Here is a 14,152-nt window from a genome sequence, read left to right as displayed (position 1 = left end):
TGGCCGATGTTTTTTTTTTTTAAATGACGTCATTAAATTTGGTCTATTTACCTTATTTGGTCTACCAAACACCTGTCATAAACAGATAGAATTTGATGGATATTTTGACAATGGTAAGGATTTTATCTTTCTGAAATTTATATGCCTTATTTAAATTAGTGAAAAGAAGAAGCCTTTTGAATTTCAGCAATTTCTGTTTATTACGTCTAGAGTTATGGCCCTTGTTTCACTTTATTGAACCTTGTGAACGCTCTAACGCCAAAAGTTATCACCCAATCTTTGTGAAATTTATATGCATGATTTAAGTTAAAGAAGCGAAGAAGCCTTTTAATTTCAATAATTTCTGTTCATTACGTTTAGAGTTATGGCCCATGTTTCACTTTATTGAACCTTGTGAACGCTCTAACCCCAAAAGTCATCATCCGATCTTTCTGAAATTTATATGCATTATTTAAATTAGTGAAACGAAGAGGCATATAGAATTTCAGCAATTTCTGTTTATTACATCTAGAGTTATTGCCCTTGTTTCACTTTATTGAACCTTGTGAACGCTCTAACATCAAAAGTTTTCCTCCGATCTGTATGTGTCATTTAAATTAGTAAAGTTCTAAAGAGAAGAATTTCATCAATTTCCGTTTATTACTTCTAGAGTTATTGCCCTTGTTTCACTTTGTTCAACATTGTTAATGCTCGATTGATGAAAGTTATCATTCGATATGTATGAAATTTATATGGATCATTTAAATTTGTGAAACAGAGGTCTATGGAATTTCAGCAATTTCCATCAATAATTTCTAGAGTTATGGCGGTTGGGAACCTTGTGAACGTTTGAATGACAAAAGTGATCATCTGGTCTGTATGAAATTTATATGCATTATTTAAATTAGTAAAATGAAAAAGTCTGCCAAATTTTAACAATTTCTGAAGATTACGTCCAGAATTATAATCTAATCTGTATGGATGGAACTGTCTTGTAAAGGCCCCCAATTACCTACAAAGAAATAAATATGCGACCGACCTTGCCACCCACCCAGACGATTTAGCTGCTGTGGGCGTATGTTTCGTTGCCTGGAAACCTATCTTTAAAGTGGGGGATCACGTGGCCAGGACAGAGGGCCTGACAAGGACAGCTGTCTAGTCGTTCGGATGGGACGAAAAACCGAGGTCACGTGTACATATTGGCGTGCACGTAAAAGATCCCTTGGCAGTTGTAATTCGATATAAGAGTAGGCCGTAGCGCCGCTGCCCGGGCAAAATTTCCCTCATAGCACACTGTATGGCGTATGCCCGTCTTCATTAACCCAGTTTAGGAGCAAAACAGTAGGACGTTAAACCCCATTTCATTTCATTTTTTATCTTTAAAGTGATGTCATAAAATTGATTTTTATTTTTAAAAAAAAAGGCAAATCTTTGAAATCATGTCAATTAATGATGATGCCAAACGATTAAGTACGTCGTACGGTGCTAATTTTCAAGGTTTTATCAAAATTGATTAGTAACCAGACGTTTTGTGCAACTTTTAAAAAACCCAGGAAATTTTGCCCAGCTGAAAGTTTTTTTTGTTACAACACAACATAGTGTCAAATGAACGGAGTGAGTGAATCAAAGTAAATGAATATTTTAGCCACGAAATTTCGAGGCATAGACTCTCGGAAATGCAGTCTGGCAGTATTTAAGAGATAAATAGTTGTCTACGATATCACCCTTGGTGGAAGTGGACGCAAAACTCCAGAGCTGACCAGATACCGCCTGTCGCCAAATCTCTAGCTTATGCGATAGGAAAGTATCAAACGAACGGAGTGAGTGAATCAAAGTGAATGAATATTCTCGCCGCGTTGAACCTATAACCCAAAACTTTGAGGATCGTAAAAACACTTCTCAAGTTGTTCGCGTGTTCTGGTTTATATAGATAATCTCCTATGAGTCTTTTTTTAAATCAAAAAAAGACGAGTAGGAGATTTTATTTATCACCCAATCTCTTCTTACATGCACAAATAAATAATATGAAATTTATCACACAAGCGATATCTACTGTAGAATGTATTATTGGGTGATAAAGTAGATTTACAGCAGGATGGGTTTAGTAAGAAATCTATGACTGAGTATGAAATGTGTGAATGTAGCTTTTTCCCACGCTTTGAGTGGCTATTTTCTTTGGTTAATCAGCTAGTGGTACCAAAGTGGAAACAAAGAGAGTTTGTTGTTGCCGCTGCTGAAAGATGGAATTCACTCCCAGTTGAACTCAGATTTGTGACTTCTTTGTCAATCATCAAATCTGGATTAAAGACTCATCTTTTCAAAATTCACTACCGAAATTAACAAAAACTTAAGAGCCAAAATACATTTGTATAGAGTTGTATTTTTGCGCTATAGTCACGTTTTTTTTTTGTTTTTTTTTTTTGTTTTTTTGATTTGGGGCCATGTAAATGGACATATTATTTACCAGTCCGTATAGGAATGTAATAATTAAGGTTTGGAGTAGTCGCCCTTTAAGCTTCTGTAGCTTGTTGTAGCAACATTGTTATTAAATTATATAAACCGACAACGTCCACCCTTTGCATAGAGTCAAACATACTATACTATGGTCACCAAAAAACCTTATTGAATGTTACAAACCTCAACAATTCTCAAGGACAACATTTGAAACTCTTTTTCTTTAAATTGGTAGACAAAATAACTCTTCCTCACAGTGAGTTACGTCGTGTCATTGGGAGATAATCAATATTGGAAGTACTGGAGTTTAAACTGTTAGAATATCTGAAGTAATATACATGTTCAATGATTAGTGTGATTAAAGCCTGAATAATGATTATAATTTGCCTGTGTTTGGATCCCAGCGTGGCTCTAGAAGACGTTTAGAGAATTTTCATTCCCGGATCTCAATGATTTCGGATGTTGCTGGCAAGCAAATCCCATGTACAATATTCATGTTTGTAAGAAAATTTCTCACCCTCGCATTGTTCCCGTAATCACAAAAGAAATAATTACCGTATGATACCGGTCAAAGCAAGTGTCTATGAAACGTATAACTGCATTATATTTTATTAAACATTTTACCAGTCACAGAATAATAATCCACTAGTTCACAAAATAAATCAGACTGTGATCAGAAGTTAGGTAAATGAGACATATAATAGATGAACATCATGTCACTGATTTGTTTATTTATGTTACCATTCGGTATATGTAATATTGTATGAGGGTGTGTATATTTAAAACATGCTTAAACACCGAAATATTTTACAATATTTTCTAGGTCCACTATCAATTGCTGTTCCTGGAGAAGTAAAAGCTTACTGGAAGGCTCATCAAAAATATGGAAAAATACCATGGAAAGATTTATTTGCCCCTTCTATCAAAATGGCGAGAGAAGGCGCACCGTTGTCCGCTTCGGCAGCTCGTGGTTTAAGACTTAAGAGCGCTTACTTGGCTGAAAAGCTTAATACAACACTTAAGGAATCATATCCTGAATTGTGGTTAGTATCTTTTGTTTTTGAAATTGGATGACCTTAAAGCTTATGTCTCTATGTAAATCATATTTCAATTATCCATAATATATATTTTTTTTCATGAAACCATTTAAATTTAGGATATGATGAGTAGAATGTGCCTATTTATAACATAATTATTTTTCCTTGTTGGACCAATTACATGTATGTCCCATCCTGTTTCAATGCAACTCAAATACAGAAAACGTGTAAATGAAGTGAAGTGAAATGATATTGGGTTTGACTAACGTCCTATAGAACACGTGTAAAGATAGAAGAGTGTCGGGTAGATACACAGTATTCTACGGTGACCTATTGGTGCCATTTTTTAATTTATACCTATTAAAACTTCTTGCCTGAAATGAAATGAAATTAGGTTATAATGTCCTACTATTCTGCTCCTATACTGGGCTAATGAAGACGAACATACGCCATACGGTGTGCTATGAGGGAAATTTTGCTCGGGCAGTGGCACTATGCCTACTCTTACATCGAATTCCAAATGTCAAGGGATCTTTAACGTGCACGCTAATGTATACACAGGGCCTCGGTTTTTTCGTCCTATTCGAACGATTAGACAGCTGTCCTTGTCTGTCATAACATCAAAGTCAGGGGAGGGGTAAAGTTTCAGTACATCAACATCTTGACTAAGTTCGATGATGAGCAGTTTGATTCTTTGATACTTTGGAGCTCGACAGTTTGATTGTAATTGAGTGAGAATGGTGAAACGTGGCATATAATATCATCACTATAATACTTTGACTAAACTCGAATACCGTGACTAAGTTCATTGATGAGCAATTTGATTGGTCGAGACTTTGGAGCTCGACAACCCTGATTTTAATTGAGTGAGAATGTTGATCGTTACATCAATACCGTGACTAAGTTCGAAACAAACGGGGACTATTAAAATTCATCTGTTTGTCTGTCACCTTTGGGAACATATTTCTACTCACATTAAGCATTGATAAGCAAAATGGTCGATGCTTTGTAAAAAGAAAAATATGCAATTGTGTGTCCTCCAGTTACTTTTTAAATATGCCAGGGACATCAGCTCATCACTGTTGGCTTGTTCTAGTACCGTAAACCTTTGTCTCCGCTGTGTAAATATTTTCTCCGCGGTAGAAACCTCTTCTCCGCAGTGGAAATATTTTCTGGTGCAAACCTTTTTCCGGGGTGGAAACCATTTTTCCGACATGTAGATATTTTCTCCGCGGTGGAAACCTTTGTCTCCGCTGTGTAGACATTTTCTCCGCCGTGGAAACCAGTTCTCCGATATATAAATATTTTCTCCTCGGTGGAAACCTCTACTAGAAAAAGGTATAAATAAATGAACGGTATCAATAGAACACCATGTTATCCGTTTTTGTTTTGTTTGTTTGTTTTTTTGTGTTTTTGGGGGTTTTTTTTTGTTTTGTTTTGTTTTTTTTGAAGGGGGGCGGGGGGGGGGGGTCTTATAAAACTCCCCTATGGAAATCCATTAGGTATTAACTAATTCTATTATTAGTAAAGACTGACGTTTTGTAACATGATATGCATCCTTATAGTCAACATATTTAAACGGATACGCTGAGATGACTACAGATGATATAAAAAGAATTCAAACTAACACTAAATAGAATCATTCACCGCTTAATTGTGTTTGCATACCTAAACATAAGTATACCAATTATAACATAGATTATCTGACACAAGTGAAATTTAAGTTCGCAAAATCTTGGAGATTGTTCTCGGCCCGCACTGGGAATCGAAACTGGTGTAGCGAAACACCTTCAGACTCTTTTCAAGTGATAACATATATATGTGTAATACATGTTTTATTGTTATAATTCTTAAATTTTACCAGTATGTCATCTTTAAAGGGACAATAACACTTTTGCTGGCTTGAAAGCTCCAGAAAATAAATAATATCTCTATCTAAGTACTAGATGTTTAAGTGTCCTACCTGTTATGTAAATTATCCATTACATCCTATTTTTCTTGTCCAGAGGGTTCGAAAATATTTTTAAATCGAAGTTTCATTTGAAAAGGTTTACGTTAGACGTTTCAAACCATTATGTTGATTTTTTCAAAAATTTTAAATAAGGTGCGTTAAGATGAAATTTGTATCATCAATTAATTGAAATATTCTAAAATAGTACAATTTGTTGACCAGAATAAAGATTGGGACATATTATTCAGTTACAACAAGGGTGGTATTGAGCCTTTAAGTAGTGTAGACTGGTAACTTACAACTGATTACTTTTCTTATTATTATACTGTCGTTTATGCACCTTCGAGTCCAGGAGCTAATGACAAATTAAAATGGTCATCAGTTACAAAGAGTTTGAGCCCCCACCCCCAGTATGCAGTGGGTGTCCATACAAGTAAAAGTCATTTGGTAAGACCGGGCATTGCTGGGGTATATAGGCACTGCGGCATCTTAAAATACCCGTCATGGGGCAAAAATTAGGTCTTAAGTTACATGGCTGAAATTTTCTATAGCAGGGTATCCATAGCTGGAATAAATATTTCACAAATCTCACCAACATTTCCGAGGCTTCCCCCACGTCAGATCACGCCTAATATCTTCTCACGGCGCTCATAATATAGTCATCAGTTACATGGCTGAAACTTAACAGAAACAAAGGTCCATAGTTGGAAAATATAATTTGACTTGGAGAAAGCCCCCAAACATTTGGTTAGATTTTTGAAAATTATATTTTCCATGTGTGGATCTTTGTTTCTGGTAAGTTTCAGTCATGTTACTGATGACCATATTATTAGCCCCATTTTTAGGGTGTGGTCGGATAGACGTTAGAGCGATCTAACTCGGGAAAAGCCCCAAATTTTAGGTTAGATGTTTGAAAATTATGTTTTCCAAGTACGGATCTTTGTATCTGCTATAATAATATAATTTACTATTTAAACGACATTCCATAGAACTGTTGTATTTAATTTACCGTGTAATTGGCGGAGAGCTGTCCCAAATTTAGAGCGGAATTTGAACTAAAAGGAGAATACATGAAATATATCATGCGTTTCGGTCACTGATACGACACCGTTATTTTATTCAAGAAAATATATGTAGCTTGAACATTGAATTACTAAAGAAGCTGTGGAGAGTGACGATGTAAATTGGATATTAACTAAACGACAGCTCCCTGAGGATATCAGAGCGTGAATAGAAGCTCTATTAGTTTGCAGCGTCTTGTATAATGTAATCAATGATTTAAAATAAACCATAAAAACCTAGATCCCCAATTCAATACTATATTTTAGGTATCATCATCATCGCCGTGACAACAACAATACAAACAATACATGTAAAAATTATAAAATATAATATTCGATGAGTCATTTATTGACCAACGAAACCTTTAACTTCACAGGGTGTAAAGGGTGGTGTGCTCGACTGGTCATATCTTTTGGTAGAGATACCAGCCAGTACTCGATCTACGTGGGGCAAATTTGGACAAATGCCCCCCACCCCACCCCACCCTGCTCCGCATTTGGGGGCCCTCCACATTTTACGTTCTGAATTGACTTAACTTCGAAACTTGATCGACTTTTGACTAAAGGTTTCTCAAATAGAAACTCTCTCAAAAAAATGACTGACTGGGATTCGTACCTTGATTGAGGTTGGGAACTTAAGTTTACTATTTATATTATTTTTTTACGCCCACATTTTCATGTGGACGTTTATTGTCGTCGCCCCCGTCCGTCCGTCCGTCCACAATTTGTTTGTGGACACTCTACAGGTCACAATTTTTATCCGATTTTGACGAATCTTGAAATATAGGTCTATCTCCCAAAGATCTTGGTTCCTTTCGATATTGGCGTTATTTATCTGATTTTAAAAAAACATCATGGATTATGGCCCCTGATTGTACGAAAAATCACGTTTCAGCTCGTGGACACACTAGAGGTAACAATTTTGATCCGATTTTGATGAAACTTGAAATGCATGTTTATAACCCAAAGATCTTGGTTCCTGTCGATATTCGCGCATATCGGATCGTAACTTCTTGAATCGCGTGTTTAGCTTGTGGTCCCTCTAGAGGTTGGATTTTTAAAAAAACGTTTTAGTATATCACCGTTACACCCTAATGCTGGTTGAGTTCGAATTTCGTGAAAATCGGACCAAAACTGCCGTACAAAATGGCCGCCCCTTGTACGCAAAAATAGTGTAAAAATATGGTATATCAAGGTTGTGGACCTTCTAGACGTCACAGTTTTTATCCGATTTGGATGATACTTTAAATATGTTTTTATCATAAAGATCTTGGTTCCTTTTGATAATCACACACATCCGAACGTAACTTCCTGAATTATGGCCCCTGATTGGTCGAAAAATCGCATTTTTAGCTTGAGGATTCTCTAGAGGCGACATTTTTTCCGATTTTAAAAACCGTTTAGATATATTACCATTCCACCATAAGGAAGGTTGAATTCGAATTTCGGGAAAATCGTAATGAAACTGTCTGACAAAGTGGCCGCTCTTTGTACGCAAATCGTGTATAAGTATGTAGTACAAAGGTTATGGACCCTTTAGAGGTCACAATTTTTATCCGATTTTTATGAAACTTCAAGGGACAATAACACATAACACTCTTGCTGGCTTGACAGCTCCAGAAAATAAAAAATAGCCTTATTCTAAGTACTAGATGTGTTAGTGTCCTACCTGTTGTGTAAATTATCCATTAAATCCTATTTTACTTGTCCAAAGGGTTCAAAAATATTTTTAAATCCAAGTCACATTTGAAAAGCTTTACGTCAGGCTTTTCAAATCATTTAGTTGAATTTTTCCAATTTTTTAAATTAGGTGTGTTAAGATGAAAGTTGTATCATCAATTAATTGGAATATTGTAAAATAGTACAATTTGTTGACCAGAATAAATATTGGGACATATTATTCAGTTACAACAAGAGTGGTATTGAGTCTTTAAAGCGTATCTTTATATTCCAAAAATCTCAGTACCTTTTGATATTTGCGCATTTCAGGCCATAACTTTCTGGATTATGGCCCCTGATTGTACAAAAAAAAACGTTTTTGTTTTTAACTTGTTCTCTATCCATCTCTTGCAGAATGCTGGCGTATCCTGCCTGACAGCCGCTGGTTTAACTCGTGGTACTCGCCCAGAATATACCTCAGACTGCGCCAAATCAAATATATTTTTCATAATTTCCTAGGGCAGGCCACCCCGCCGCCACCCACCGCTGGGTATTCGCGCCGCACTGGTCCCTACGCTTTTTTCTTAGTCCCGCCCCCCTCCACTCGCCCCCCCCCCCCCCAATCCCGATTGACTTGTCTCCTGCCCCCGGCCCCACATGGTTAATCCTACCCTTTACCAGCTAGGAATATTTTAAGTATGACTACTAATGTGTAGTACGCTATATGCTTCCTTTGTCTCAAAGTTCGTTGACGGTGATTTTGTTTAAGGTTATTTTCCTTAACAAACCATTTAGTTTGTAGGAGCTTTACATAACTGGCTGCTTTTGGTGGAGTCCTGTTACGTAAACAAAAAGGTTGTACAATAGGGCGTTTGTTTAATATTGTCGGTTCAAGGTGGCCTTTAATACATCTTTAGTGATTACTTCGTAAGTTACCTTTCTAAATCAGTCGTAAAACATCCCCCCATCACTAAATTGATGGACATCTAAAATTTAGATATATATTCCTTTGCCGAACACGATTGTTTTTATGTTAAGGGCACGGTAAAGTCACAAAAATTGTCACATCACCTGAAATAGGGGGGGGGGGGGTCCTCAAACACCTTTCGTGCCTTTGTTTCGTGTCTAGATGTGCTTGAGAGTGACACTGAACAATAAAAAAAAATAGATGAAAATAAAAAAATAATGACTTTGGAATTGATAACTTTGGAAAATATGAAGCAAATATAGAATTCAGCAAAACATGGGAAATCACAAAATCTCACACAGATGCCTGAATATATACACTACAACCATCAAGACTTCAAATTTTGAAAACTGTCTTTGTTTTAGCACACCAATTCCATATAATCAAGGGACTACTTTCAGACTTTTTGTAAGGTACCATCATAAACATCATTTGCATTAAATATTTCGGGTCTGTATCACAATACTGCATCACAATTTCCATGAAACTGCTTTTGTTTTCAGCAATTTTTATAATGAATACTGCGGTCGCCTTTTAGTACCGTACCTTGATTTATACAATTTTCTTGAAATTTACATCATATGAGAAATCGCAGTGAAAACTATTACAAATAAAAAAAACCATGAAAAATCTTTTCTCCGCGGTGTAAACCCTTTCTCTTAGCGGTGGAGACCTTTTCTCTCCGCGGTGGAAACCTTTTCTCCTTGGTATAAAGTTTTTTCCGCGGTGTAAACATTTTCTCCTTGGTATAAAGTTTTCTCCACGGTGTAAACCTTTTCTCCGCGGTATAAAGTTTTCTCCGTGGTGTAAAACCTTTCTCCGCGGTATAAAGTTTTCTCCGCGATGGAAACCTTTTCTCCGCGGTGGAAACGTTTTCTCCGCGATGGAAACCATTTCACCACAGAGAAAAGGTTTCCACCGCTGAGAAAAGGTTTACACCGCGGAAAAAAACTTTATACAGCGGAGAAAAGGTTTCCACCGGGGAGAAAAGGTTTTCGTTTACACGATAACATGCGGATGTACGATTTAAAGGGATATTGACAGTGAAATAATGTATTGTGGGTAATATAGGTTATTTTGGATTTTTGTATCCAAGGGCCACTATTCTGTGTTGGAAAAAAATATGTTCAGCCTTGTTGGTGTCGAGACTATTTTGCATCAAGATGGTGCCAATTAATCTTCACCTTAAAATCCATACATAATTAAGGAAAAAAAGAAAAAAAAGTAAATTCTCATAAAACTGGTGACTTGACTATCATTGTTCATTAAAAAATATCACAATTTCTTTTACGTCAAGTTGTATGTAATACACTTTGAGTTTACCAGTTTCAAATGTAAGCAAACATGAACCGTACTATTTTGTAATTAAGCATATCCTAAATGACATGTGAAATCAATAGAAACCAATGTATACTGAATTATATTTGGACCACAGTTTGTTTGTTAAATGGATTAGAAACTCTAAATTCTGGCAGTTTCCGGATGGAAGAAAATAACAAGTTTATGGTAGTGTAGCAATTAGATAATTATAGTATCTTTAAACCCTTTATGCACGCATGGTATGAAATATTTATTAACCAGAGGCGAAAAATATTTTTTATGACATGCCATGAAACAAAGCCACCAATCTGCAATTGCTTACCTATACATTTATATCAAAAATTCATTACTTAATTGCTTGTTCACCTTGAAGACTATGGAGTCGAATGCACGACATATTCTAACTGTCAAACTAGTAAGGAATGTTTATTTCTATGCGTGTAAATTGTAGTACCATGGGTTTTCTGTCAGATGTGGAAAGCGGCCATACCCTCAAAACCGGTCGCCACATCCGGCGTCGACCCATGCACTCTTTTCTTACAACATATCTTGGAACAGCCCTTGATCGTCTAGTATTGTCTCAGCGTGTATCTGATCTGTTTCTCTCTTTCTTGGTTAGGACCCTTTAAATGTTTCTTTAAAATCTCACGTTGTGTATATCTTTTTATCGGTCCCAAAATATCCTATGATTAACAAACACGATGTCAGGAACAAAAGTGCGGTTTCTACAGTTTTATATCAAGCTTGATACATACATGTATATTACAAGCATAGATCAACCCAGATGTTGCCACTTGAACCTCAACAGTCTATCCCAACAGCATGGTGTTTGCTCTCTTAAATCTACATGGTTATCTGAAGAATCGCCCAGAGCTCAAGCATTTCGTATGCCTTGCATTTAGTTATCTATTATTTAATTGGTCAAATATTACGTAATTAATTATGATTATTGGTTACTAAGCCTAATGTCCATATGACTAAGCCAAATATGGAATGGACATGTCTCATACCTTTCATACCAATATGTGGCATATGACAAATGTGTTTATTAATTTAAGTTCAATTCATGTAGATTTCTGTTGTTTCAGGTGTTATTTTGCTTACCTATGAATCTGTAAACTATAATTAGTCTAGGTCATCTTATTATTATACATATTATGTGTTCTTTTGCACAAATCCTGCAATCCATATACAAAATGGACTATTTTCACATACAAAAATGCTTATCTATTTGAGATATTTCTTAAATATTGCATTTTGATTTTGTTCTATTTCCATTATTGCTTTAAATCTATTGTTAATTGTTTTTGTTTAAAGCAGTTCGTAGTGAGTTTAATTTCGTAAACGGTTTGACATTTTACAAAATGCGACATAATTCTAACACTCATTATGATAACGGGTGGCGCTGTTTTAAATTATATGGTGGCTAATAGTGGCAATATTATGTCGAAATTAATATTATGCTAGCAATATGATTAAAATACAGATCTATATTCCGTTTCGTCTTTTTATACTTTCGATGGCCTCTACTACATGAAGATCTGAAAAATTATTCCGAACTGAAGCAATTTTTTTCTGCGGTCCATAACTTCCTTGACATCTCCCAAAGATTCTGAATGAATGCATGAATGAATGAAATATGAAACTTTTGATTGTGGTATGTACATAGTATGTATATAGTGTATATAGCCATCTAATTAATTTGATCATACTTTACTTCTCTCATATTTATGTTTGTATTTTATGGAGAGGGGGTCTATAAGCTGCTGCCTGTTCGCCAATCCAGTTTCTGTGAATAAATAGTGTTTATAAAAAATCCTGACCAGTTGTATTGTGAAGTCATGATTGGGGTCATACAAGAGGCCTTTGGCCCTATGACGTCAGACATTTGATTAACCAATCAGCGATGATGTTTCTAGTAGGATACCCACAGTCCAGTGCATCGCACACCAAGAACCCGCTGCAACAGGCCGTTTTATTGGCTAACCAGAACGCGGGTTATATAACAACTCCTCCAGATCGAAGTGTAGTCAAGACAAGTAAAACGAAATTTTGAACTAAAAAAACCGAAACGAAATAGGATCTGTGTTTTAATCAAATTGTTATGCTAGCAGCTCATTCCTAAAAGTTTGAAGTATAGAGAGTACCAGTATGGTAATTTACGTTTGACAAGAATCATTAAAGTCATGGGTAACAATTCAGTACTATCCTAAAAATCTATCTGAACATATCAACAGTCACATAAGTCAGACAGGCGCATAAATCTTAGTTTCTTCTAATGTCAAACTACTCAAAATCAACAGGGACCATTTCTATTTCCATACTGGCTGTGCATGCAAACTTGTTTAAATGTGGTGAAGAATTGTAGAGTGAGTAGGAGAACAGTGATGTACGTTTATCACCAATCGTAAAAAAAAACCCACCGTTATCCCAATACGAACCATGTTAGGAAACTTGATGGAAATCTGTGAAAACTGTTTACAGTGAGATTAGTACATGGCAGTTCGACCTCCTTTTGCAATGGTTAATGTATTGGGCTAGAAATTCCTAGCTTATAAATTATATTACGAGGTACCGTATAAATAAGATATATTGTTAAACTTCACAATGAACGCCAATAAAATGACAATATGGTCACCACACCGATGGTACATTTATTCTTATTTTTAATTTCTACAATTTCAGTAAAATTTTCTGTGATGAAAACGGTGAAATATTAAAAGAAAATAGTACAATATATAGAGGCACATTTGCTGAAACGTTACAGGGTTTAGCCGATGAAGGTCCAGATTACTTATATAATGGGGAAGGTGCAAGAAAACTTATAAAAGACATCAAAAAATTCAGTAAGTTATTCATTATATTCTTTATTGCCGCCAACAGTAGACTAATGTAATAACAAAATATGTACATGGCACTTATTCCCATTGTTTTATTATGTGATATTGATGTGATATTATGAACAAGTTGGTCAAATTAGGTTATTTACATATCAAGGCGTAATATACTATTCAAAAAAAGTAGGGGATATTTGATTTTGGGGGCATAATACTAAAATATGCAAATGACTACGAAAAAAGTCACTATAGAACCTAACAGAAGAAACATTTCCAGTTACATGTGACGCCCAAACGCACCAATAGCTACCGCATGGAATGCAGGTGATGCTTGGGATCATCATGGGGGTCCAACCCAAGATTTGCACGACTCTGACTTTGAATGTTACAGTCATTGTGGCATTGAATTCCAGGGTGGAAACATCAGTTTAATTGTTTTAGTGACCAGAAAACAAATTTTGATATGCGTCGGCTTACCCAAAATGAAAGGTTACGTGCCCTTGGCATGCTACAGATCGGCACAACACAGGCGGTTGTGGCGCGGACGATGAATGTTTCTCAGTCTGTCATAAGCAGGCTATGGTCCAGATACCGTGATACACAATCTGTACAGGACAGACCACGCTCAGGTCGACCAAGGGCGACAACTCAAGCCCAGGATCGATTTATCCGTACCTTGGCCTTGAGAAATCGTGTCATCACAGCAAATCAGATCAGCGCTCGTCTTCAAACAGACACTGGTGTGAGAGTGAGTGGCCAGACGATTCGGAATCGACTGCATAGGGGTCACCTTCGCGCCCGACGTCCTCGCGTGATCCCTTGTTTGAGAGATCATCACATTCAGGCAAGACGTCGTTGGTGTAGGGATCGTCAACACTGGGATAATC

At 36.2% G+C, this 14,152-nt stretch overlaps 1 protein-coding gene across 1 annotated transcript in view; it reads left to right on the top strand.

Moving 5' to 3' along the window:
• LOC130010341 (glutathione hydrolase 1 proenzyme-like) overlaps positions 1-14,152 on the top strand; it is a 47,847-nt gene that overhangs the window by 23,028 nt on the left and 10,667 nt on the right. The window contains exons 5-6 of the mRNA XM_050552755.2: positions 3,257-3,476; positions 13,114-13,274. Of these exons, the coding sequence (XP_050408712.1) occupies positions 3,257-3,476; positions 13,114-13,274 (381 nt within the window). The remainder of the gene's footprint in view (positions 1-3,256; positions 3,477-13,113; positions 13,275-14,152) is intronic.

The sequence above is a fragment of the Patella vulgata genome, chromosome 6 (assembly GCF_932274485.2).
Source record: "Patella vulgata chromosome 6, xgPatVulg1.2, whole genome shotgun sequence".
In the NCBI taxonomy this organism is placed as follows: domain Eukaryota; kingdom Metazoa; phylum Mollusca; class Gastropoda; family Patellidae; genus Patella; species Patella vulgata.
Note: the sequence above shows the minus strand (reverse complement) of the source record. Positions and strands in the feature narration are given on the sequence as shown.